Source organism: Pan troglodytes, chromosome 5, assembly GCF_028858775.2.
Source record: "Pan troglodytes isolate AG18354 chromosome 5, NHGRI_mPanTro3-v2.0_pri, whole genome shotgun sequence".
In the NCBI taxonomy this organism is placed as follows: Eukaryota; Metazoa; Chordata; class Mammalia; order Primates; family Hominidae; genus Pan; species Pan troglodytes.
The window spans coordinates 146,034,747-146,060,544 of record NC_072403.2 but is presented as its reverse complement, the minus strand read 5'-3'; the positions used below and the strand labels follow the sequence as shown (position 1 = coordinate 146,060,544).

General features: G+C 44.7%; 1 protein-coding gene across 4 annotated transcripts in view; it reads left to right on the top strand.

The window, feature by feature from the left end:
* SGK1 (serum/glucocorticoid regulated kinase 1) overlaps positions 1-25,494 on the top strand; it is a 146,367-nt gene extending 120,873 nt beyond the window's left edge. Inside the window, exons 1-12 of one of the 4 annotated variants that reach the window (XM_016954687.4) lie at positions 16,866-17,076; positions 20,164-20,239; positions 20,670-20,745; positions 21,180-21,284; positions 21,390-21,473; positions 21,593-21,724; positions 21,973-22,085; positions 22,432-22,555; positions 23,016-23,111; positions 23,568-23,723; positions 23,831-23,920; positions 24,312-25,492. In XM_016954687.4, the coding sequence (XP_016810176.1) occupies positions 16,917-17,076; positions 20,164-20,239; positions 20,670-20,745; positions 21,180-21,284; positions 21,390-21,473; positions 21,593-21,724; positions 21,973-22,085; positions 22,432-22,555; positions 23,016-23,111; positions 23,568-23,723; positions 23,831-23,920; positions 24,312-24,479 (1,380 nt within the window). In that variant the 5' untranslated portion in view covers positions 16,866-16,916 and the 3' untranslated portion in view covers positions 24,480-25,492. 4 annotated transcript variants of the gene reach the window in all.
* The last annotated feature ends 304 nt before the right edge of the window (positions 25,495-25,798 follow it).

The following is a 25,798-nucleotide window of genomic DNA, read 5'->3' as shown; positions in this document are numbered from 1 at the left end:
ACTTGAACCCAGGAGGCGGCGGAGGTTGCAGTGAGCCGAGATCGTGCCACTGCACTCCAGCCTGGGTAACAGAGCGAGACTCCGTCTCAAAAAAAAAAAGAAAAGAAAAACTTTGGACAAATTGAATTTAACGGCTTATTTGAGCAAAGAATGATTCTCCAATCAAGCAGCCCTCAGAACCAAAGGAGGCTCAGAGAGTTCCACTGGGCAAATAGGTGGACAGGGAGCATTTATAGACAGAACTGGAAGTGAGGTACACAAACAGCTTGACTGGTTAAAGCTCCAAATTTGCCTTATTTGGGCATCGTCTGATCAGTTGGCATCCTGTGATTGGCTGAAGCTCAGTTGCTGTGATTAGCTGAAGTTTGGTTGCTGTGATTGGCTGAGACTTAGCTAGTTGTAACAAAAATACATATAGCATGTCGTTATAACATTGATGAGAAAAGAAAAAAAAGATTTCCAGCTGGGGCCACAGTCTGTGTAAAGTTCACACTTTCTCTTCATGTCTTTGTGGGTTTTCTCCATGTAACTCCACTTTCCTCCCACATCCCAAAGATATGCATGTTGAGGTTCATTGGCAGGTTCACATTGTCCCAGTCTGAGTGAGCATGAGTGTGGGTGTGAGTGTGAGTGTGCCTTGAGGATGGGACGGACTCCTGTCCAAGGTTGGTGTCACCTTGTTCCCTGAGCTGCCAGGATAAGCTTGGGTTGTCTACCACCCTCAAGTGGAATCATTGGGTAAATAGTTATCTTAGTTTTTATTAATTTTTCCCCTCCCCTCCCCTCCCTTCTCCTCCCTTCCCCTTCCCTCCCTTCCCCTCCCCTCTCCTCCCCTCCCTTCTCCTCCCCTCCCCTTCCCTCCCCTCCCCTCTCCTCCGGTCCCCTCCCCTCTCCTCCCCTCCCCTCTCCTACCCTCCCTTCTCCCCTCCCCTCTCCTCTCCTTTCTTTTCTTTTTTAACTGTTCCTTGCAGAGCAAGGCTAGCTTAGGCACTGTACCCAGAGTCAGCTATTAATCGATCCAGCCAGGTGACTGAGTGAGAAGATCTCACTCAAAAAAAGAAAATCTAAAACAACAGCAACTTCAGTGTGCAGGAAGGAACATAAGAAAATAAAGAGAGAACAGAACAAAGAAGAAAAACAACAGCAACTCACTCTAAGTACTGTGGAAACAAACTGGAAGTGGGGCTAGAAAAAAAACAAAGGGAGAAGATCCCTGTAGTCCCAGCTACTTGGGAGGCTGAGATGAGATCACCTGGGCAAGACCGGGAATTTATTTCAATGTTCAGTATTTGAAGTGTTTTGGTCTTTATTTAGAAGTTATGTGATGTTTTTATGTCCATAAGTATGCAATAGGAAGTTAATTCCTCATTATATCAATTAGCTTATGGTGAAATTGGTTTCCTTATACTTTATTTCACTTAAAGTTACAATATCTAAGAACCTAGCTACCATTTTTAGTGAGGACTTATAACGTACTCCTAAATTAGGTTTTCAGTTTGTGGACATACTAAGCTGAGCTGCAATCAGGTAGAGATTCAAGGAACAGAGGTGACTTCAGGTCAAATTTAGTTTAAAATATGTAAGACATGATATCAGCTTATATGCCTGACTTAGAGAAAATAAATGGAAAAGAAGATTTTTGAACATATGCCCTTAATAACAAGTGTTTTATTTGGTTAAATGTAAACACAATTTTTAACATTTGAAGAAAAATTATTTTATGACTTTAAAATTGTACATAGTAAGGAAAATAAGCCCATAACTAATAATGAAAACAGGCTATTCCAGGAATGAAATGGCCCTCAAAGAGGTGCAGGTGAAGGGTAGGAAATAAGGGGTTAATAGTGGGTGGCCCAGGAGGGCGCAGTGGCTCCCGCCTGTAATCCCAGCACTTTGGGAGGCCAAGGCAGGCGGGTCATTTGAGGTCGAGTTTCAGACCAGCCTGGCCAACATGGTGAAAATACAAAAGTACAAAAATTAGCCAGGCATGGTGGTGCATGCCTGTAATCCCAGCTACTCGGGAGGCTGAGGTGGGGGAATCGCTTGAACCCGGGAGGCAGAGTTTGCAGTGAGCCAAGATTGTGCCACTGCACTCAAAAGAATGGGGGGAGGGGGGATGGATGGAGGTGGGAGGGAGGTAGGGAGACGAAGGTAAAACCAGGGATGCCAGAGGCAAGAATAGTACTATATTTTAGAGCAGAGGGCCCCCAGCGAATTCAAGAGAGTTGATTGAAGTTGATTCTATCTTACTCTAAAACTCCTTTATTTTGTTAAGGTGTAAATTGACAGTAGAAAGAAAATGCAAAGGATTTAGGAAAAGATTAGCTCAGGCTGGGCTGGAGTCGTTAAAGTAGATGTCAGTGAACAATGCAGCTCACGAAATCCTGACCTTTCCTCTTAAATGAGCGTGGCAGTCAGCATTTCCCACTGATTAAAATTTTGGCTCTTAGGCCGGGCATGGTGACCCACGCCTGTAATCCCAGCACTTTGGGAGGCTGAGGCGGGTGGATCACTTGAGGTCAGGAGTTGGAGACCAGCCCGGCCAACATGGCAAAACCCCATCTCTATAAAAATACAAAAATCAGGGCCGGGCGTGGTGGCTCACGCCTGTAATCCCAGCACTTTAGGACGCCAAGGCGGGCGGATCACGAGGTCAGGAGATTGAGACCATTCTGGCCAACATGGTGAAACCCCGTCTCTACTAAAAATACAAAAATTAGCTGGGCATGGTGGCGGGCCCCGTCCCAGCTGCTTGGGAGGCTGAGGCAGGAGCATCCCTTGAAACCGGGAGGTGGAGGTTTCAGTGAGCCGAGGTCACACCACTGCACTGCAGCCTGGTGACAGAGCGAGACTCTGTCTCAAAAAAAAAAAAAAAACAAAAATCAGCCGGGCGTGGTGGCGCATGCCTGTAGTCCCAGCTACTCGGGAGGCTGAGGCAGGAGAATCCATTGAACCCAGGAGGCAGAGGTTGCAGTGAGCCGAGATCACGCCACTGCACTCCAGCCTGGGCGACAGACTGAGACTTCGTCTCAAAAAAAAAAAAAAAAACAAAAAAAAAACAAAACACCAAACACTAGGCATAGTGCCTGCCACTTAGTATAATCGTTCAAGAAATGTCAGCTATTATAATAGGTGGACTTAACTGTGGAACTTAAAGAGAACATGTTCGTTTCGCTGATACGTATGTCCTTAGCACCACTGTAGTACCCGCCTTGAGAATGTGTAGAAGAGCTACTCCTTCAAAAACCTTCATGAGGATATTTGATCACAACCTAACGAAGAACTTTAACGATCGATGCTAGTTGGCAGTGGTAGAGATGGTTTGGGAAGTAGAGGTGATTCCAGCGAAAGATTAGAGAAAGACCTTAATAAATGGTTGTCAGGAATATCGTATGGGGGAAGGGGGATGTTCCTGTTTCTTAAGATTTTTTTGCCCTTGGTAAAAAGTCTGCTCTTGATTTTATGAATAGCATAAAATGAGGCTAGTGGTGAAATACCCCAACTTTCGTGTAGACAATAACTTTGAACTTTAAAACAAAGAGGGAGAAAAGCATTGAATATGCTGACTATGAACTGTCCTTTATACACATAAACACATGAATACAATAGTGCTAAGGTGAGCAGTGCACAGCATAGCTGTTGGGTTATTTTTAGAAATGGCAAAAATAAAGCCACATGCTTTTACCCAGTCTCTTTGTGAGACAAATAATCAGAAAGCAGTCTGCGAAAATCAGAAAGGATTGCTCTTCGACAAAAACATAATTGGCACATATGAGGAAGATAAGCACCCAGATTCAGTAGTGTCATGTTCTAACAAGGCAACCTGTTTTAGACACTTACTATTATTCCTAGAAGTAATCCAGCTAAGTCTAGTGTGTCTGTTACCATCGTATGCCTCTTTCACATCTTATGTAAATGTACTTTCTAATATTTGTAATGTATGTAATATTAATTCTTTAACATTGTTTTTAAGAAGAGATAGAAAAGGAATAGCAGTCCTGAGGGATTTTGCAAGGTCCCTTTCAACCTTTTAAAAACCTATAATCCTCAAGAAAATCAAAGCCCTAAGAAAAGATAATGGGAGGTGGGAAGAGAACAGTGACAAGGGGGGGTTAAAAACTGTGTATGCCAGGAAGCTTGGCGTGGTGGCTCATGCCTATAATCCCAGTACTTTGGGAGGCTGAGGTGGGTGGATTACTTGAGGCCAGGAGTTCAAGACCACTGTAGCCAATATGGCGAAACCCTGTCTCTACTAAAAATACAAAAATTAGCCATGCCTGGTGGTGCGCACCTGTCATCCCAGCTACTTGGGAGGCTGAGGCAGGAGAATCGCTTGAACCCAGGAGGCGGAGGTTGCAGTGAGCTGAGATCATGCCACTGAACTCCAGCCTGGGTGATACAGCCAGACTCTATCTCAAAAAAAAAAAAAAAAAAAAAAAGGAAGGAAGGAAGGAACTATGTATGACAGGGCCCCATTTCTGCTCTTTGATTGTTGTTTTCCCACTATAGAAGGAAAAGTCAAAAGGCCATCAGTTATGAATATAGGAGCAGATTGCAGATATAAAAACAGTACTTAGGGCCAGGTGCAGTGGCTCACGCCTGTAATTCCAGCCCTTTGGGAGGCCAAGGCGGGCCGATCACTTGAGGTCAGGAGTTTAAGACCAGCCTGGCCAACACGGTGAAACCATGTCTCTACTAAAAATACAAAAATTAGCTGGGCATGGTGGCGCGTGCTTGTAATCCCAGCTACTCAGGAGGCTGAGGCAAGAGAATCACTTGAATCCGGAAGGCGGAGGTTGCAGTGAGCTGAGACGGTGCCATTGCACTCCAGCCTGGGTGACAGAGTGAGACTCCGTCTCAAAACAAACAAACAAAAAACAAACAAAAAAAACAGTACTTACAATGTGGTAAAGAGAGAAAAGGGAATACTTCTGCTTTTAAAAAGGAAAGTCAGGGCTTATTAAATACCTTGCTAAACTGGATTTATGTTAGTATATAATAAGGTATATAAACAACACGATTTGAAGAATGAACTTTAACTAGGTCTATTGTGATGATCTGTGCTTGTGCTCTAAGGAATTAGATTTTTAAGCAACACTTTATGAGTTGTGAAATAGAATAATTGTAGATACTAATTGATGGAAATAGTCTTATCTATTTGGCACAATCATTTGCTCTAAATAAGTAGAGAGTACGATGTAATTTTAAGCAAAATTGTATAAACAAATAATAAGTAATATTATAGTAGTAGCTTCTTGAAGTGACCATGTTTATGTAGTTTATAAGGTCAGACATTACGTATGATCCCCATCTTTTGCTCACATCTGTTTCATTTATTCTCTGTAATTTTCTTGTGGTCTTATACAAAAGCTTATTTTCATTCTTTGAGATTCCATTTGTATCTTCTGTGAAATGATGATTAGGGAACAAAGTTGGTGTTATCAGACACACAAAAATATATGTGTATATTTATATATACACACATGCACATGCACACGTACACACACACACACACACACACCTGTATAAGAGAGGTAGTTAATATGCAGTATCTGAAATGCTTAGCCCCAAACCATCAAACAATCCTCTGGGGATAACTAATCTTATTTGTTAAAGGGATTCTATAATCACAACTGAGAAACAAATAGTTTTATAAAAAGTGTCTGTAAAAAAAAATTGTCTGGGTTGCGTGAGTGGCTCACACCTGTATCCCAGCATTTTGGGAGACCAGGGTGGGAGGATCACGTGAGTCCAGGAGCTTGAGACCAGCCTGGGCAACATAGGAAATCCCTGTCTCAAAAAAAAAAAAAGAAAAAAAAAGAAATAGCTAGGCATGGTGGCATGTGCCTGTAGCCCCAGATACTCAGGAGGCTGAAATGGGAGGATGACTTGAGCCCAGGAGGTTGAGGCTGCAGTGAGCCATGATCACACCACTGCACTCCAGCCTGGGTGACAAAGCAAGACCCTGACTCAAAAAAAAAAGTTGGCCAGGCGTGGTGGCTCTGAAATCTACAGTGTGCTAAGGAAATGAAGGTGTGGAATCCTCAGGAAATAAAAATCTTAGTGTTTATTGCTTAGTATGAAGTTGGTGGATTATTGTTTTCATGTCTCTGTGTGAGGTGAAGCCTGTGTGTCATACCCTCATGCTATGGGTAACACCGCTGAATTACTGATGCTATCATACATGTATATATCTCTATATATAAAATCAGAAAATCACACAAGTGGACAGCTGCAGCACAGTGGTCTCTTTCTGGCAGGTCCCTGAAGGACAGTGCTGAAAAGATACCCGCACAGTGAGCAGAACCTCGAGCACCTGGTTGTTCATTTTGCTTGTAAGGAGAAATGGCCAGATATGCGATTATATACCAATTTATGGGCTGTGGCCAATAGTTTGGCTGGATGGTCAGAGACTTGGAAGGAACATGATTGGAAAACTGGTGACAAAGAAATTTGGGGAAGTGATCTGTGAATAGACCTCTCTGAATGAGCAAAAAAAAAAGGTAAAGATATTTGTGTCCACATGAATTCTCAGCAAAGGGTGACCTCAGTAGAGGGGTATTTTAACAATCAAGTGGATAAGATGACCCATTCTGTGGATACCAGACAGCCCCTTTCCCCAACTACCCTTGCATCCAGTGAGCTCATAAAGAAAGTAGCCATGGTGGCAAGGATGGAGGTTATGGATGGACTCAGCAACATGGACGTCCACTCACTAAGGCCAACCTGGCTACAGCCACTGCTGAGTGCCCAATCTGCCAGCAACAGAAATGAACACTGAGCCTCTGATATGGCACCTTTCCTCGGGGTGATCTGCCAGCCACCTGGTCGCAGGCTGATTATACTGGACAGCTTCCATCATGGAAGAAGCAGTGTTTTGTCCTTACTGCAGTAGACACTTATTCTGAATATGGATTTGCCTTCCTTGAACACAATGCTTCTGCCACAACTACCATCCATGGACTCCCAGAATGCCCTATCCCCTGTCATGGTATTCCACACAGACACAGCACTGCTTCTGATCAAGGAATACATTTTATAGCCAAAGAGATGCAGCAATGGGCCCAAGCTCCTGGAATTCACTGGTCTTAACCATGTTTCCCATCATCCTGGAGCAGCTGGGTTAATAGAATGAATGGTGTAATGGCCTTTTGAAGTTACGGTGATGATTTTTTTTGCATGGCTGGTGCAAGGTTCTCCAGAAAGTTGTATATGCTCTGAATCAACATCCAGTATATGGTGCTGCTTCTCCCATAGCCAGGATCCACAGGTCCAGAAATGGAAGGGGTGGAAGGGGTGGAAATGGGAGTGGCACCACTCACTATTCCCCCTAGTGACCCATTGGAAACATTTTTGCTTTCTGTTCCCATGACTTTATGATCTGCAGGCCTGGAGGTCTTAGTTCCAGAGGGAGGAGTGCTTCCGGAGACACAACAATGATTCCATTGAACTGGAAGTTAAGACTACCACCCAGCCACTTTGGGATCCTCATGCCTCTGAATCAAAAAGCTAAGAAGGGAGTTATGATGTTGGCTGGAGTAATGGATTCAAAATACTAGGGAGAAATTGGACTACTATTCCACAATGGAGATAAAGAAGTGTATGTCTGCCAGGCGCAGTGGCTCACACCTGAAATCCCAGAACTTTGGGAGGCCGAGGCGAGCAAATCATTTGAGGTTAGGAGTTCGAGACGAGCTTGACCTACATATTGAAACCCCGTCTCTACTAAAATACAAAAATTAGCCGGGCATAGTGGTGGGTGCCTGTAATCCCAGCTACTCGGGAGGCTGAGGCAGGAGAATTGCTTGAACCCAGGAGGCAGAGGTTGCAGTGAGCCGAGATCACACCAATGCACTCCAGCCTGGGTGACACAGTGAGACTGCATCTCAAAAACAAACAAACAAACAAACAAAAAAAACCCCAGAAGTGTATGTCTGAAATACAGGAGATCCCTTAGGATGTCTCTTAGTATTACCATGTCCTGTGATTAAGGTCAATGAGAAATTACAACAACTCAATCTGAGTAAGTCTGTGAATGGCCCAGACTCTTCAGAAATGTAGGTTTGGGTCGCCTGCCACATAAAGAACCACAATCAACTGAGGTTCTTGTTGAAGGTAAAGGAAATATAGAATGGGTGGTAAAGGAAGGTAGTATAAATACCAGCTATGATCACGTGACCAGTTACAGAAACAAGCACTGCAACTGTGATGAGTATTTCCTCCGTTTTGTTAAGAATATGTTGTGCGTCTATGTACATATATTAATATCTTTGTTTTCATTCTTCTCATTTCTTTATCATGTAACACATTTATTGACTTTATATCAGTATTTACAAGATTTATTGACTTTATGTCAGTATTTAAGTATTGTTAATTTTATATCATAGTATTTAAGTTATGGGATATCAGCAGAAGAGTAAACATCACCCAAGGACTTTACCTTGTCTTCTGGGGAAGGGACTGGTATGTTTTCTGTTGTACACAGAACAGGTGCATTATATTAGGTAGAATTATCACTTTGCTATTGTCTTTATTTGGAGATGAAGTGTGATACAAAGAGATGTGTATGGCTGCCAAGTTGAAAGGTGAGAACGTGTGATGGTTAATTTTAAGTGTCAACTTGACTGGATTAAGGAATACGTAGAGAACTGGCAAAGCATTATTTTGGGGTGTGGCCTTAAGGGTGCCTCCAAAGGAGACTGATGCGTGAGTCTGGGTGGACTAAGTAGAAAAGACCCGTCCCCACTAATGCGGGGACAGGGGGGTGTGGGGGGTAGTGTCCAATCGCCTGGGAGCCTAGATAGAACCGTGGGTAGGTCACTCACTCTCCCGGAACTGGGATACATGCTTCTTCTCCGGCCTTCGGACATCAGGTTCTCCAGCCTTTGGCCTTTGGATGCTAGGACTTACACCAGCAGCCCCCGGATTCTCAGTTCTTCAGATTTGGACTGAGCCATGCTAGTGGCTTCCCAGGGTCTCCAGCTTGCAGACAGCCTGCCATGGGATTTCTCAGCTTTCATAATTGTATGAGCCAATTCCCCTAATAAATCTCCTCTCTTCTCTTTCTCTTTCTCCATCTCTTTCTCTGTCTCCCTCTAGATATATCCTATTGGTTTTGTCTCTCCAGAAAACTAACACACACACACACACACACACACTCATAGAGATATGAAAGTGTAGTTTCATATCTTAACTTGGCACTAAGCATTTGTAACACTTGCATATGTGCTGTGGCTTTTGTCATTTCTGACAACCTGATGGCCATTCTGCTATGGCTTTAAAACTACTTTGTCCAGGCTGGGACTGCACAATAGGGGCCCTTTTATCAAGTCCTTATCATTGTGTAGAGAAGGCTATTTTGAGAGGATATAAAGGGATATAAAGTAGAAGGGGGTTGTGCTAAATGTTTATTCAGGCTTTCTGGCAATACAAAAATTATGGAGAACTTCATGGCTGCAAGACAGGAAGAAAACAGTCTATGAGGTGACTGTGTCATCCCCTGGCAGGAAGAAAAGTTCTAAAGTTCTTGAGGAAAGTTGGTTGGATGACAAGAGTAAAACAGGTTACAATGGCATACTTTTCTATAAGCCAAATTCATATGATATCGTCCATAGAGGGGGTTTAATGCAAACCATTATGAAAGCATTTTATTTCTCAAGCACTTCCTGTGGGCTAGGAACTCTCCTGGGCACCAGGGATGATGTAGCAAATAATATAGATAATTATTCCGGCCAGGGTCGGTGGCTTATGCCTATAATCCCAGCACTTTGGGAGGCTTAGGCGTGCGGATCACTGGAGCCCAGGAGTTCGAGACCAGCCTGGCTAATACCGCAAGACCTCATCTCTACAAATAATACAAAATATAAGCCAGGCATGGTGGCACACACCTGTGGTCCCAACTACTAGAGAGGCTGAGGTGGGAAGATTGCTTGAGCCCGGGAGGCAGAGGTTGTGGTGAGCCGTGATTACAGCCCTGCACTCCAGACTGCGGGACAGAACAAGACCCAGTCTTAACCAAACAAACATGATATCCCTATCTCATGGAGACTACTTTCTAGTTGGGTAAATCAACAATAAACCCAGAAAAAGTCACATAGTAAAACTAATATGCAGAAAATTGAAATAGAGTGAATGACAAAGAAAGGTCAGCTGCTGGCTACTTTTGGTCCACTGTGTCACTGTGATTTTTTTTTTTTTTTTTTTTGAGATGGAGTCTCACTCTGTCACCCAGGCTGGAGTGCAGTGATGTGATCTCGGCTCACTGCAGCCTCTGCCTGCTGTGTTCAAGCAATTCTCCTGCCTCAGCCTCCCAAGTAGCTGGGACTACAGGCGCGCACCACCACGCCCGGCTAATTTGTGTATTTTTTTTTTTTTAAGTAGGGACGGGGTTTCACCATGTTGGCCAGGATGGTCTTGATCTCCTGACCTTGTGATCTGCTCGCCTCAGCCTCCCAAAGTTCTGATATTACAGGCGTGAGCTACTGCTCCCGGCCTGTAAGTGATATTTACTGGGAGATCCGAATGACAAGAAGGAGCCAGCCATGTGAGCCTGAGGAGGAAAGCATTCCAGGTGAAGGGCACAGCAAAGACAAAGTCCCTCGGGCAGACACTAGCTTGGCCTGCAAAGGGAACAGAGAGCACCACAGTGGTACAAACCTGGAGGGAGGGGGAAGGTAGGAGGAGAGGTCAGAGGGGCAGGCAGCGACCTGATTAGAGAATGTTAGGCAGGTGAGAGACACAAATTGTGCTGCCTGGCCTTCAGGGAACTCAAGGTCCAGAGAAACACCTGAGATTTAAATAACTAAGCACACAAATTCCTGACCGAAGGATCCAATGCCGGGGGTGGGGGGTGGGGGGTGGGGGTGGGGTGGGGACAGGTTCTTCTAAAGGATCAGCTGGGTGTGGGACATTATTATAGGAAACCATGCCAGGAGAGTAGTTCTGGGCCTCCAGAAGTTCCTTCTGGGTTTATTTTTTTTCCCAGACATCATAGAACTGTACAAAATCAGAGCTGCAGAAGACTTTCCAGCACATTCCTCACTTGAAAAACTAGATAATCTAAATGATCAAACGTGCCCAAGGCTGTACTTTAATGACATTAAGGCATAGCGGGGCCTGAGGAAAATCAGAAATGTCTATAAGCTCACCTTTGCTTTTGGGAACGTGCAGTTCCATTTTACAAAATATAGACCACACCCTCCCTGAGTACAGCAACGCTGCCCATCATGACATCCTTGTTAGATTCAGGGCTTAAGACAGTGCCTGTCAAGAACCCATTCACATTAATGGGTACAAAGTACAGCTAGATAGATGGAATAAGTTCTAGCATTCGATATGGCAGTAGGGAAATCAGAGTTAACAATAAGTTATTGTATATTGCCAAACAGTTAAAAGGGAAGAATTAGCATGTTCTCAACACAAAGAAAAAATAAATGTTTGAGATGACGGATATCCCAATTATCCTAATTTCATCATTACACATTGTATACATGTTTCAAAATACCATGTTACCCCAAAATATGTTCATCAACTTATATCAATACAATAAATCAATAAATGAAAGAGGTGCACCACAGAGATCTGAATGATTAAAACTAACAGAGGCCAGGTTCAGCTGGATCTTGTTCCTCTTCTCATTCCTGCAGGATAAGCTTATTGACCTAGAAAAAGCACGATAAGTATGACCGGCCTCTGATCTTCTTTCAATGACTCCACCCTCTCAATAGGTCTATATTTGCCTTCTGTTGTTTCCTCGAGCAAGTAAAAACTTTCTTGAGTTAGTTTTGGTTTGCTCTCCACTTTTTCACACTAAACTTCAGTCTTTGCCGCAAACACTTGGTAAACAAGTCTTTATTCAGTAATCATGGCATTTCGTTTCTTGATACAGCACATTCAGGAGCACTGTCTGTGAGGGAGACTGAATGGAGGAGGGGGAGGTTGGATTATCATTCAGGCCTTTCACGGAATTCCTGTCACATAGGCCTCGCCTTGGCCCAGCAGATTAAGTGGCCCATGCTGTGCAAGTGCCTTACTCACAGCCCGTAATTACTTGATGTATTGTTTTGATTTGTTGGAACCCTTTGCACTGTGCGACAGTGTTGTTTGTACTTGTGATGTGCGTAGGGTGGGGCTGGCAAATATACACAGATCATATTTTCTACTTAAAACTCCAACATGAGAGAGGCGCTTACTAAATTCTTTATTTCCTTTTTTTTTTTTTTTTAGACGGAGTCTCGCTCTGTTGCCCGGGCTGGAGTGCAGTGGCATGATCCCGGCTCACTGCAACCTCTGCCTTCCAGGTTCAAGTGATTTCTGGCTAATTTTTGTATTTTTAGTAGAGACGGGGTTTCACCATGTTGGCCTGCTGGTTTCGAACTCCTGACCTCAAGTGACCCACCCACCTTGGCCTCCCAAAGTGCTAGATTACAGGCATAAGCCATCACACCTGGCCTATTTCCATTATTTTTCATAACTTATATGAGGCAGGTATAACTCTCCCCGCTATACAGATGACAGGATTAAGGGTTAGAGAATACCTTGTCTAAAATCTCACAGGTATGGCTAGGCACGGTGGCTCACACTTGTAATCCCAGCACTTTGGGAGGCTGAGGAGGACAGATCACTTGAGCTCAGGAGTTCGAGATCAGCCTGACCAACATGGTAAAACCCTGTCTCTACTAAAAATACAAAAATTAGTCGGGCGTGGTGGCAGGTGCCTGTAATCCCAGCTACTTGAGAGGCTGAGGCATGAGAATCACTTGAACCTGGGAGGCGGAGGTTGCAGTAAGCCGAGATTGCGCCACTGCACTTCAGCCTGGGTGATGAAGTGAGACTCCATATCAAAACAAAACCAAAAAAAAACTCACAGGTAGCAAGCCTCAGTTGTCGCCAACTAGACTGACATCCCCATAACTGGTCTTTCCATTGCTGGTTACTATTACATGTATCTTTTGTTGTTACAACTGGCACACAGAGTTTACAGGAAACAGTCCTTAAGTCCTTAGGGGTGGCCCGAGCTTCTGTTGCCTCCTTCTAGATTGATTATAGGCTCAGAAATGGGAGAGACTTGGGCCGGGCATGGTGGCTTATGCCTGTAATCCCAGCACTTTGGGAGGCTGAGGCAGGTGGATCACTTGAGGTCAGGAATCCGAGACCAGTCTGATCAACATGGTGAATCCCCATCTCTACTAAAAATACAAAAAATTAGCCAGGCATGGTGGCGGGCGCCTGTAGTCCCAGCTACTCAGGAGGCTGAGGCGGGAGAATTGCTTGAACCAGGGAAGCAGAGGGTGCAGTGAGCTGAGATCACGCCACTGCACTCCAGCCTGGGCGACAGAGTAAGACTCCTCCGTCTCAAAAAAAGAAAAAGAAAGAAAGAAAACAAACGGGAGAGACTTGGAGAGAGATTTATACTGAGCAAATCAAAGCTTTCAGGTTTCACTTTAGTTTGACAAAAGATGTCCACCAGAAATCCAGACTCCTTATTTACTATTGGCCCTTTGTAAATAAAGTGGGGGTGAAAGAGAGCCCTTTATATTGCCTTCATGTCAGTTACACCTTTAATATGTGTGTCTTAGGAAGGATTCTGGCTGCTGGACTTGTGGGGGAAGTAGATGCCCACGTAGGTTTACCTTGGAGAGAATGGAGAGGAGGCCGACCAGGCCAGATATTGCGGGAGGCCTCTCACCCCAAAGCTCTCAGACCTGTTTCTTGTTTGAATGCTTGCCATTTTATCATTGCAAATTAAATTTTTTGAGTTGACAAGTGGCCTTTTGAAATGCAAATGCCTAACAGTAAAGGCATGCCAAAAATATATGGCTTTCAGTAAGGCCAGGGTCCTTTTTTTTTTTTTGGAGATAGGATCTCACTTTGTTGCCCTGGCGAGAGTGCAGTGGCAAGATCTTGGCTCACTGAAACCTCCAACATCCTGGGCTCAAGCGATTCTCCCACCTTAGCCTCCCATGTAGCTGGGACTACAGGCGTGCCACCATGTATGGATAATTTTTGTATTTTTTGTAGAGACAGGGTCTCACTATGTTGCCCAGGCTGGTCTCAAACTCCTGAGCTCAAGTGATCTTCCTGCTTCAGCTTTCCCAAGTGCTGGGATTAGAGGTGTGAGCCCCTGCACCTGGCCACCACAGTCCTCTTGAGTTTACCAATAGTATTAAATATTGACTTACAAATTTTTCCAATTTACTCTTCTGTCCAGACCAATGTATCATTTTTCATAATCTTATGTAAAGTTCTGTGGACACCATTTTCCAGGTCAATCCTGAGAACCAAAAATAAAGTTGTCACATACATACAATTCCTTACCTATCATATTGCATTCTAGCTGATTTTTTTTTTTTAATCATTGATTGGATTATACTAAATCAGACATTGACAGCATTGCCAAGATGGAGATGGGTAAGTTTTCAGCCTGAGAAAGATCTGTTTGTTTCTTGCTATGTAGATTCTCATTCCTCAGGTGAGGCGCAGTGGCTTATACTTATAATCCCAGCACTTTGGGAAGCTGAGGCAGGAGGATCATTTGAGCCCAGGAGTTTGAGACCAGCCTGGGCAACACAGTGAGACCATGTGTCTACAAAAGATAAAAACATTAACCAGGCATGGTGGCATGTGCCTGTGGTCCCAGCTACTCAGGAGTCCGAGGTGGGAGGATCACTTGAACCCAGGAGGTTGAGGCTGCAGTGAGCTGTGACTGTACCACTGTACTCTAGCCTGGACAACAGAGTGAAACTCTATGTCAAAAACAAAAACAAACAAACAAAAAAAGCTTCTCATTCCTCCCATGTCAAGTATTCCCACTGGCTTCTCTTTAATTTATCCCCTGAATGACATAAAAAATTTACTACCAAACCTTGTTCCTACCCTCCCATCAATTTTCCTATGGGCTCACTTTTTAGAAGGAATGGGTGTAGAATATTATCACCTCTGTCTTGGAAAAAATATAAACCCTGCGATAAATGAAATAATTAGTTTTGTGGGTTTTAATAACTTTTAACACTATGATTAGAGATAGCGTTCTCTTAGTTATCTACTGTATCACACATTCTTATCTTTATGCATGTCAAATTTGACAATTATGAATATGGAAGGTAATAATTACTATACAACCTGTGTCTATAGACATTTAAATAACCACCATTGCCAGTGACTTGTCTATAATAGCTATAATGAATAAACTCATTTGTCATCATCATTTTCTGTAAAAAAAAAAAAAAAAGACATGCCTTTGCTGACAACCTTCAACAAAAACTGATCCATTCAGTTTCTCTCTAGAGTAATAATTATGTTTTCTATAATTATAATAATTATGTTTTCTGGTATTTCTATGAGCTTTTTTGAGGGTGTTCCAGGGAAAAGTTTCTGTGAGCATCAAACAATGAATCAAAAAGTATGGGAACTTAAACTCTGCATAGGATTGTTCTAAAATTGATGGTACTTTGAACAATATGAAACAATTATATTGCCTTGTTATCAATGGAAGATAACATACCTGGGGAATCATGACCATTACAGCTGATACATTTAAGAAGTGTCTTGAGAGTGAATATGGTTAAGTCCTTATAAAAAATATTTTTCAAAATATTTTCTCTAATATGTTGAGAAATATCAATAATTTATAAGCCTTTTAAAATTAAATGGAAAAAGTCATATCTTTGTGAAGCTCTCAGGTTTTAGCATTTATAGTCCATCAGACTATAGAGTGACAAAGAAATAAAAAAATAAAATAGAAGAGTGAAAATAGAGAAATAAAATAGAAGAGTGAAAAAATTTTTTCTGAAGCATTAAAATGCACATGCACTGGGAAACGTTTAGTTTCAGTGCAAACTTTTCATCCTGGTCAGTCATTCCTACTTGAGGGTTTTGACTGCAGTTTTCCCAGCACCGAGACATAAATGTGAGACAATTCGCTTGGAGGAGTGGGGAGGTAATTAGCCTATCTCCTATCAAGCCGTCTATATTTTCTATGACTGCACAAGGTGTTGTAGAGAAATTCCCTGGACCAATAGAACCTTAGGAGACAAGTGGGGGAAGCCGCGTATATGGAGCAAGTTCTCCCAGAGAACTCGATCGCCCTCTAGGTTGCATTTACAAACAGTTCGGGAGGCTACTCTGACCACTTCGCCACCAGGGAGTATGAGGAAAGGGGCCGGATTCCTCCCAGTAGGAGGACTATCTGGACCAAAGAAAGAGCCTGGCGACAGGAAGGAAGAACAGATCAAGCGTTTGAATAGCAGCTACAGGGCAACCTAATGCCTGTGCAGTGTTAACAGGCGCGCGTCACACACAGCTCCCCCGTCTCCCCCTCCCCGCAAGCACCCCTCCGCCGTGTGTCACCTTCCTGTTCGGAAGTCTTAGTAGGTTGCTGGGACAGAACAGGGGGCGCCTGCTCCACCCATCACGTATCCGGTTGGAAGAAAAGCCAGTCTCAACAACTTGATTCTCTCGGTTAAATGATAAGTTTAGCCGACCATCCGTCTCCAAGTGCTGAACATTAGGGTAGGGGAGGAAGGAGCACATCAGACGTTCCCTTTCTTTTCCAACCACAAATCATACGGTTGCATCTATTCTCTGTTCCGCGTAGAGCCCTCCGACCTGAATGCCACGTTCCTCCCGGAACGCATGCCACAGAGCCTCTGAGAAAATAAATCCTGTGCATGTGTTTTGAATTTTTTCCGGACTGATTTGTGAGGATAATCAGTTAAGTTACATTTCTTGTGTGCGTGCTGGGGGTGTAATAAAGCTAGGACACTGATGACTGTAATTTTCTGAGTGATGTCGCAATGGGGAGAATAAATGGCCCAGTGTTGAACTTTGCAGCTTGCTCCCTTCCTGTACTTAAATTGCCTTGATATAAAGTGGGGTTCATAACAGAACAGGGATAGCCGTCTCTGGCTCGTGCTCTCATGTCATCTCAGAGTTCCAGCTTATCAGAGGCATGTAGCAGGGAGGCTTATTCCAGCCATAACTGGGCTCTACCTCCAGCCTCCAGAAGTAATCCCCAACCTGCATATCCTTGGGCAACCCGAAGAATGAAAGAAGAAGCTATAAAACCCCCTTTGAAAGGTTCGTACTTACCGTACTATATTTTGCAGATGCCTCAGAGGATTTGGGGTTACTTGGCATGGGGAAGGCACATAAGGTGGGGTGTAGGAGAGGGTCTCTGGTTGTAGGTTTCTTAATTTAATGTTTGAAAACAAACATGCAAAAGTCTGTGTGCAGGTTGATGTTTCTGGGCAGCCTGAGCAAAATTTGCTCTCTCAAGACGGAAAGGAACCAGGTGGGAGCAGAGCTAGGCTGGGCTAGGCTAGTTGAATGGTGGGACATGACATATGGGTGGCATTGGCAATAAACAAAGTCACATTCTATGAAGATTCCCTGCAAGAGGAAGCAGACATGGGCCAGTTACTGTGATTTGAAATTGCCTAAACATTGCTTTAGGTTGGCATGTCAATTTCAGGTACTAGTAAGTGGGTTTTTTTTGTTTTTTTGTTTTGTTTGTTTGTTTGTTTTGAGACGGAGTCTTGCTCTGTTGCCAGGCTGGAGTGCAGTGGCGTGATCTCTGCTCACTGCAACCTCCGCCTCCCGGGTTCAAGCAATTCTCCTGCCTCAGCCTCCCGAGTAGCTGGGACTACAGGCGCGCGCCACCACGCCTGGCTAATTTTTCTATTTTCAGTAGAGACGGGGTTTCACCATGTTAGCCAGGATGGTCTCGATCTCCTGACCTCGTGATCCGCCCGCCTCGGCCTCCCAAAGTGCTGGGATTACAGGCGTGAGCCACTGCGCCCGGCCCCAGTAAATGCTTTTTATAAGTGTGGGCACTGAGCAAACTTTCCCAGCCAGACTCCAGGAGAGAGAATGTGTGTTTCCCTTCTCTCGGTTTGGGACTTTTGCAACAAAGCAAACCAAGTAGTTGAGACTAGAGCTCACTTTAGGGCAAGTGGGGGTGGTTTTGCCTGCAAAACAAACCCCTGCCCAAGACCAAGGAAAAGGCGTTTCACATGCTATTCCTGGTTTGACAGCTGGTATTTCGGGACTGTGCCAGATCCAGTAGGCAACTTTAAAATGGCAGAGCCTTTGGTAGCAAGAGGTCATGGCAGGGCAGCCACCGCAGACAGCAACAGCGAGCGCCAGGTACCTGGCCCTGCGAATAGTGGTAACTCGTAACTGTCCGCTCCGGGCCCAGTCGCTGTGCTCGCGGCTTCCCGGCCAGCACTGGCTCACATCCCCGCGCCGGCGGTCAGGCTGCGGCTCCCAGACATCCCCCAGCCGCGGGGTTACTGGAAGGCACCGGCATCGCTGCTCTGCAGAGCCCGGGCCGCCGCCTCCAGCTTCCCTCTCTTCCCTGCCTTCTGCAGCGGAGTCACCCGGCTAATCTTTCAGGATAAAGTCACAGTTTATGTGGGACTCATATAAAGAAAGAGCGAGGTGGCAAAACTAAGAAGCCCTGGGGCAGCCTTGAGTTAAACCCAGGGAGGGTAGGGACGATTTTAAGACCATGTATCATGACCTGCAGGGTTTTCAGGTGGGACAGCGGGAGAGGAGCAGGCCCCACAGAGGAATCGAGGATGCCCGGGTCACGCCAGGTCGGCCCCCGGGCAAAGCTACCCCTCCCTTCGCTTGTTACCTCCTCACGTGTTCTTGGCATGGCAGAGATTAAAAATGCAAGGAAAAAAATTACATGCGGAACGGACAAAATGTTCTCAGAGATTACTTCAGAAAAAAAAAAGTGAAATGCAGATTGTACTTCTTCCTTTAGTGCAGAGACGACTTTTATTTCCGCCCCCTCCCCTCCACATTCCTGACCTCTCCCTCCCCCTTTTCCCTCTTTCTTTCCTTCCTTCCTCCTCTTCCAAGTTCTGGGATTTTTCAGCCTTGCTTGGTTTTGGCCAAAAGCACAAAAAAGGCGTTTTCGGAAGCGACCCGACCGTGCACAAGGGCCATTTGTTTGTTTTGGGACTCGGGGCAGGAAATCTTGCCCGGCCTGAGTCACGGCGGCTCCTTCAAGGAAACGTCAGTGCTCGCCGGTCGCTCTCGTCTGCCGCGCGCCCCGCCGCCCGCTGCCCATGGGGGAGATGCAGGGCGCGCTGGCCAGAGCCCGGCTCGAGTCCCTGCTGCGGCCCCGCCACAAAAAGAGGGCCGAGGCGCAGAAAAGGAGCGAGTCCTTCCTGCTGAGCGGACTGGGTAAGCGCCGCCGCCGGCCCCGCTGGGGGCTTGGCTCACTTCCCCAGAGCGGCTCGGAGGCAGGGGCCGGCTTTCGTCGGAGTTCTCGGGGCCGGGGTCCCGGCGGCGGGAACGGGAGGACCTGGCAGGCGAGGTCGCGCGCGGAGGCCTGCGCCCCAGGGATAAACCCCGGAGGGTGGCGCGCACCGCCGGCTCGGGCTGGGGAGGAGGGTGGGGGTCCGGCCGCAGGACGGCGCCTGGCCAGGGAGAGGGTATCTGCAGGGACAGTGAGCTAAGCCACCGTGGCCGCCGCGCACCAGCCGGGAAGCGCTTCGGCGCTGCGAACCCGGCTTTCTCCGGCGGCGGAATAAATGAGAGAGGTGGAAAACTACCCCGGGCTCTCCGGCCCTCCCCGCCCCCTCCGCCGGCGCGTTCTCTCTCTCCTGCCCCAGGAGCCGATGGAGACTGATAACGGCCCTGCGCCAGGCCGTCCCCGGGCGGTCCTCGCGCCCCCGCCCGGGGCTCGCCCTCTCAATGGGGACAGAACCGCCCGCCGCAGGCAGCGTAGCCGCCAGCAAACCGCGAGGCCGTCGGGGCGGGGCGAGGGGCGAGGCGAAGGGCGAGGCGAAGGGCGGGGCCACTTCTCAGTGTCGCGCAGGCCCCGCCCCCGCGGCGGTGCCTTGTTTATAGGGCCGAGCGCGCGGCCTGGCGCAGCATACGCCGAGCCGGTCTTTGAGCGCTAACGTCTTTCTGTGTCCCCGCGGTGGTGATGACGGTGAAAACTGAGGCTGCTAAGGGCACCCTCACTTACTCCAGGATGAGGGGCATGGTGGCAGTTCTCATCGGTGAGTTCAGGAATCTTGTGGGACTTCTGCTCCAGGAGACGCAAAGTGGAAATTTTTTCAAAGTCCCGGATCAGATTAGTGTGTGTGGCGCCGGACGTTATGAAGCCGTCTAAACGTTTCTTTATTTCTCCTCCTTCATCCACAGCTTTCATGAAGCAGAGGAGGATGGGTCTGAACGACTTTATTCAGAAGATTGCCAATAACTCCTATGCATGCAAACAGTAAGTTTGACCGGATTTGAGGAAATAACTAGTATAGTTTGAATTTGCCAGCGGTAAACATTCTCATCACGGCGTTTATCGGGAAGGCGAAGACTTCTTCTGGGGTGGGGATCTCATTTCTCCTTAAATTCTAATATATTTGACACATTTTAAACATTAAAGTTAATTTGCTGATTTGGCTTGAACTGGAGATGTAAGATAAATGGTTCGTGTCGGCCGAATTCACGGCCTTTCTCCATGAGCAACAATCCTTATTTCTGTATTTAATGGGGTTTATTATTTTCTTTAACTGACTAATGTATTGGGGTATTTTCAGTTTAAACAGTGAATTATCCGGGTAGAAGTCGGTAGAGCCAGAAACTCACTTTTGATGTTGGTGTGCCCCCTAGTGGCGAGCTGGATTCTAAATCGTGCCCTTTATTCTCTGCAGCCCTGAAGTTCAGTCCATCTTGAAAATCTCCCAACCTCAGGAGCCTGAGCTTATGAATGCCAACCCTTCTCCTCCAGTAAGTTTTTGTATGTGCCGTGCATCTGTGGAGAACTGTAAGGGAGTCAGTTAGTATTCCTACATTAATGGATTAAAATAGCATTTCTAGAAATTAGTATCAAGGCAGGAATGCTTCATTATGGCATAACAAGTGATATAAATATTTAAGTATTGAGTCAGAGTATTATTTTTTTTCCTGGGCATATTTTACTTCCAAAGTGGTTATTTTAAAAGGCATATTTCATAAAAAGGTTTTATCTGTCTGAAACAACATGATTGTGTGCAGTTTCCATACTCATTTGAAATGTGATGAAATGTAGTTTTGAATGTTTATAGATGTATGGTCATTTGCATCAGTCATTTGTAGATGTAACATTTTCTACATCGTTTATATTATAGATGTCTTCCTTTGAAGCAATGGTATTAAAAGAAATTCTTTTTTTTTTTTTCTAGCCAAGTCCTTCTCAGCAAATCAACCTTGGCCCGTCGTCCAATCCTCATGCTAAACCATCTGACTTTCACTTCTTGAAAGTGATCGGAAAGGGCAGTTTTGGAAAGGTAATTTCAAATCTGAAGATCTTTTGGTACACTTCCTTCGTGTCCTCTTTTACATTCTCCCTGGATGAGGATAGAAAAATGATTTTTTTTAAATTGAAATTTCAGGTTCTTCTAGCAAGACACAAGGCAGAAGAAGTGTTCTATGCAGTCAAAGTTTTACAGAAGAAAGCAATCCTGAAAAAGAAAGAGGTATGAGATGTGCTTGATGGGGCTGGCATTGGCGGTAGACACTCCTTGAATAATCTTGATCCTGGAATGTTGGTGCCAAGTTGAAACATGCCACTAAATCTGAATCGTCATTTTCCTAGGAGAAGCATATTATGTCGGAGCGGAATGTTCTGTTGAAGAATGTGAAGCACCCTTTCCTGGTGGGCCTTCACTTCTCTTTCCAGACTGCTGACAAATTGTACTTTGTCTTAGACTACATTAATGGTGGAGAGGTGAGCAGGGGGGATAGAAGTCAACTCTTAGTGTCTCTGCACAGCCTGCTTTGTTTTAGTTTGAGAAAAAAGTTTTCAAAGATTTTTGGTGGGGAGAATGTTACCAGAATTAGCATTTCCTTCAACCTGTCAGGTTTATAGTTAATAGATTACTCGGGGCCACTTCCTGCAGTTGTTCTTTTGCTGTATATGTCAAAACTAATTAAATTCATTTGCAACCCAGAATGACTTTGTTCTGTCTCCCGCAGTTGTTCTACCATCTCCAGAGGGAACGCTGCTTCCTGGAACCACGGGCTCGTTTCTATGCTGCTGAAATAGCCAGTGCCTTGGGCTACCTGCATTCACTGAACATCGTTTATAGGTAAGCCTGAGAGCTCTTCAGGCTACCAGTTTTGGTATAAAGGAGACGGAGCACTGGCTCTTTCATAGGGCCTTAAAATAATTTGTGTTTATGTGCAACTTGGTTGCCTAAAACCAGATCCCCTAGCACGTGAGCTGGCTTGACTTTAAGTGCCAAGGGGGAACCAGCCAAGTAGGATTGTGCCTAATCCAGAATAGATGAGCAGAACAAGGGCTCCCTTTTTTCTTCAGTACACAACTACAGTGAACCTAAAATGCCTCTAATACCTTTAGCAATTATCTTTAAGAGGATATCTTATGAAGTGAAATTAACTTGTGCAACTACTTTTCTATTCACTTTTTTACAGAGACTTAAAACCAGAGAATATTTTGCTAGATTCACAGGGACACATTGTCCTTACTGACTTCGGACTCTGCAAGGAGAACATTGAACACAACAGCACAACATCCACCTTCTGTGGCACGCCGGAGGTAGGCGCTGTCTTGGTTTGGTGCCTGGTTTACCCCCGCCTTCCAAGAGAGAGATGTACAATCATGCACTTAACTACCAAAAAGAGTAAACTCCTCTCAGAGACTTCTTAATACAATTCAGTGCAAATAAAATACATTTGCTGTTTGATGTAGCATGAGAAATCCCAAGTCCTTCTGTTCCTTTACTGAAAAGTAGCTGTTTGTAAGTAAGATCTGCATCATAAAAACTTTCTAAATCCCTAAGTAAGAGATATCAAGTGCCCAGCAGTTTCCTAAATGTCAGTACACATAGGTAACCAGTCACCCTCAAAAAGTCCAGCAGTTTTATCAGGAAGGAATCTAAAGATATATATCTTCCAAGCTGGCTCTGGGTCTCTCAGCTTTTTCAAACTAAATGTGTGGTCGTGGGATTGCTTGCTTTCGCAGGTTCTAAACTCTGTTTCCCTGGTCTGTTTTTCAGTATCTCGCACCTGAGGTGCTTCATAAGCAGCCTTATGACAGGACCGTGGACTGGTGGTGCCTGGGAGCCGTCTTGTATGAGATGCTGTATGGCCTGGTGAGTGGCACATTGGGAACCATGGAACACTGCCTGCTCCCTACAATATTGTCTTCACACAGCCCATGCCTGGCCATTGTGTCTTGCCCTTACCAGTACGCTTATCAAAAGCAGCTAAGAGGCATATTGGTTATTTTATATTTCCTAAGAATAATCACTTACCTGGTTCTTTTGTGCATTTCACATTTTACTAGATAGGACCACATTTAACCTGTGTGGTGGTGAAAAACTACCACTTATTAACATCTACCCCCTCACCCTCCACACACACACACAAACACACAGACCGGTTGCAAAGTAGACACTTAAATAGCAAGGGAAAAGAAAGCATTGAGGTGGGGAGAGTTTCTCAAATCGAGCCTAATATTTGTTGCAGTTTATATCTTTTTCTCTACTGGTAATATATGCCATATGAAACTTCCAATTAAGTCTAAAGTAATTGTCCCCTTCTTTCAGCCTCCTTTTTATAGCCGAAACACAGCTGAAATGTATGACAACATTCTGAACAAGCCCCTCCAGTTGAAACCAAATATTACAAATTCCGCAAGACACCTCCTGGAGGGCCTCCTGCAGAAGGACAGGACAAAGCGGCTCGGGGCCAAGGATGACTTTGTGAGTGATGTTTTCCTGTTCTCCTGGGCCAGCTGGGACGTGCACTAGACCTCCCTGCCCTTATTGAATGCACCTGTCTAAATTAATCTTGGGTTTCTTATCAACAGATGGAGATTAAGAGTCATGTCTTCTTCTCCCTAATTAACTGGGATGATCTCATTAATAAGAAGATTACTCCCCCTTTTAACCCAAATGTGGTGAGTATCTGTCTCTCTTCTAAGTATAGAGAAGCCCAAAGGGCATTTATTTTAATTCAGAATTGTCTGGGGGAGGGTTGGAAGGAATACATTGGCAGATGTTTTCTCCATAAACCTGTTATTTTACCTACATAAAAAGTACATTTTTGTGTCCCAACAAGGCTCCCATAATTTTTAAACACATTTATCAATTAGAAGCATCAAAAGGCAACAAGTGAACATTATTGTTATGTTTAAACTGTGTGTAGCCTTTTGAGATTTTGTGCTTGAAGTGGGTGATTATGGAAGTTGATATAAGACTTAAACTTGGTATTTAAAACCTGGTCAGGATTTCCCTGTCCTGTGTCTAGTGTGAGTTCTTGACAAGAGTGTTTTTCCCTTCCCGTCACAGAGTGGGCCCAACGACCTGCGGCACTTTGACCCTGAGTTTACCGAAGAGCCTGTCCCCAACTCCATTGGCAAGTCCCCTGACAGCGTCCTCGTCACAGCCAGCGTCAAGGAAGCTGCCGAGGCTTTCCTAGGCTTTTCCTATGCGCCTCCCACGGACTCTTTCCTCTGAACACTGTTAGGGCTTGGTTTTAAAGGATTTTATGTGTGTTTCTGAATGTTTTAGTTAGCCTTTTGGTGGAGCCGCCAGCCGACAGGACATCTTACAAGAGAATTTGCACATCTCTGGAAGCTTAGCAATCTTATTGCACACTGTTCGCTGGAAGCTTTTTGAAGAGCACATTCTCCTCAGTGAGCTCATGAGGTTTTCATTTTTATTCTTCCTTCCAACGTGGTGCTATCTCTGAAACGAGCGTTAGAGTGCCGCCTAGACAGAGGCAGGAGTTTCGTTAGAAAGCGGACGCTGTTCTAAAAAAGGTCTCCTGCAGATCTGTCTGGGCTGTGATGACGAATATTATGAAATGTGCCTTTTCTGAAGAGATTGTGTTAGCTCCAAAGCTTTTCCTATCGCAGTGTTTCAGTTCATTTTCCCTCGTGGATATGCTGTGTGAACCATCGTGTGAGTGTGGTATGCCTGATCACAGATGGATTTTGTTATAAGCATCAATGTGACACTTGCAGGACACTACAACGTGGGACATTGTTTGTTTCTTCCATATTTGGAAGATAAATTTATGTGTAGACTTTTTTGTAAGATATGGTTAATAACTAAAATTTATTGAAATGGTCTTGCAATGACTCGTATTCAGATGCTTAAAGAAAGCATTGCTGCTACAAATATTTCTATTTTTAGAAAGGGTTTTTATGGACCAATGCCCCAGTTGTCAGTCAGAGCCGTTGGTGTTTTTCATTGTTTAAAATGTCACCTGTAAAATGGGCATTATTTATGTTTTTTTTTTTTGCATTCCTGATAATTGTATGTATTGTATAAAGAACGTCTGTACATTGGGTTATAACACTAGTATATTTAAACTTACAGGCTTATTTGTAATGTAAACCACCATTTTAATGTACTGTAATTAACATGGTTGTAATACGTACAATCCTTCCCTCATCCCATCACACAACTTTTTTTGTGTGTGATGAACTGATTTTGGTTTGCAATAAAACCTTGAAAAATATTTACATATATTGTGTCATGTGTTATTTTGTATATTTTGGTTAAGGGGGTAATCATGGGTTAGTTTAAAATTGAAAACCATGAAAATCCTGCTGTAATTTCCTGCTTAGTGGTTTGCTCCCAACCGCAGTGGTTTCTGACTTCAGGGGAGTATAGGATGGTCTTAAAGCCAACCTACATTCCAGGCCTTTTTAGCAGCATTTTATGGTGTCTGTCATTCATAAATCCATCCAAGGAAATCCTTTGCAATTTACTCATCTTGCAAGGATTGCTATGAAGTAATGCTTCCTGTATTTATTACCTGTCCTGTG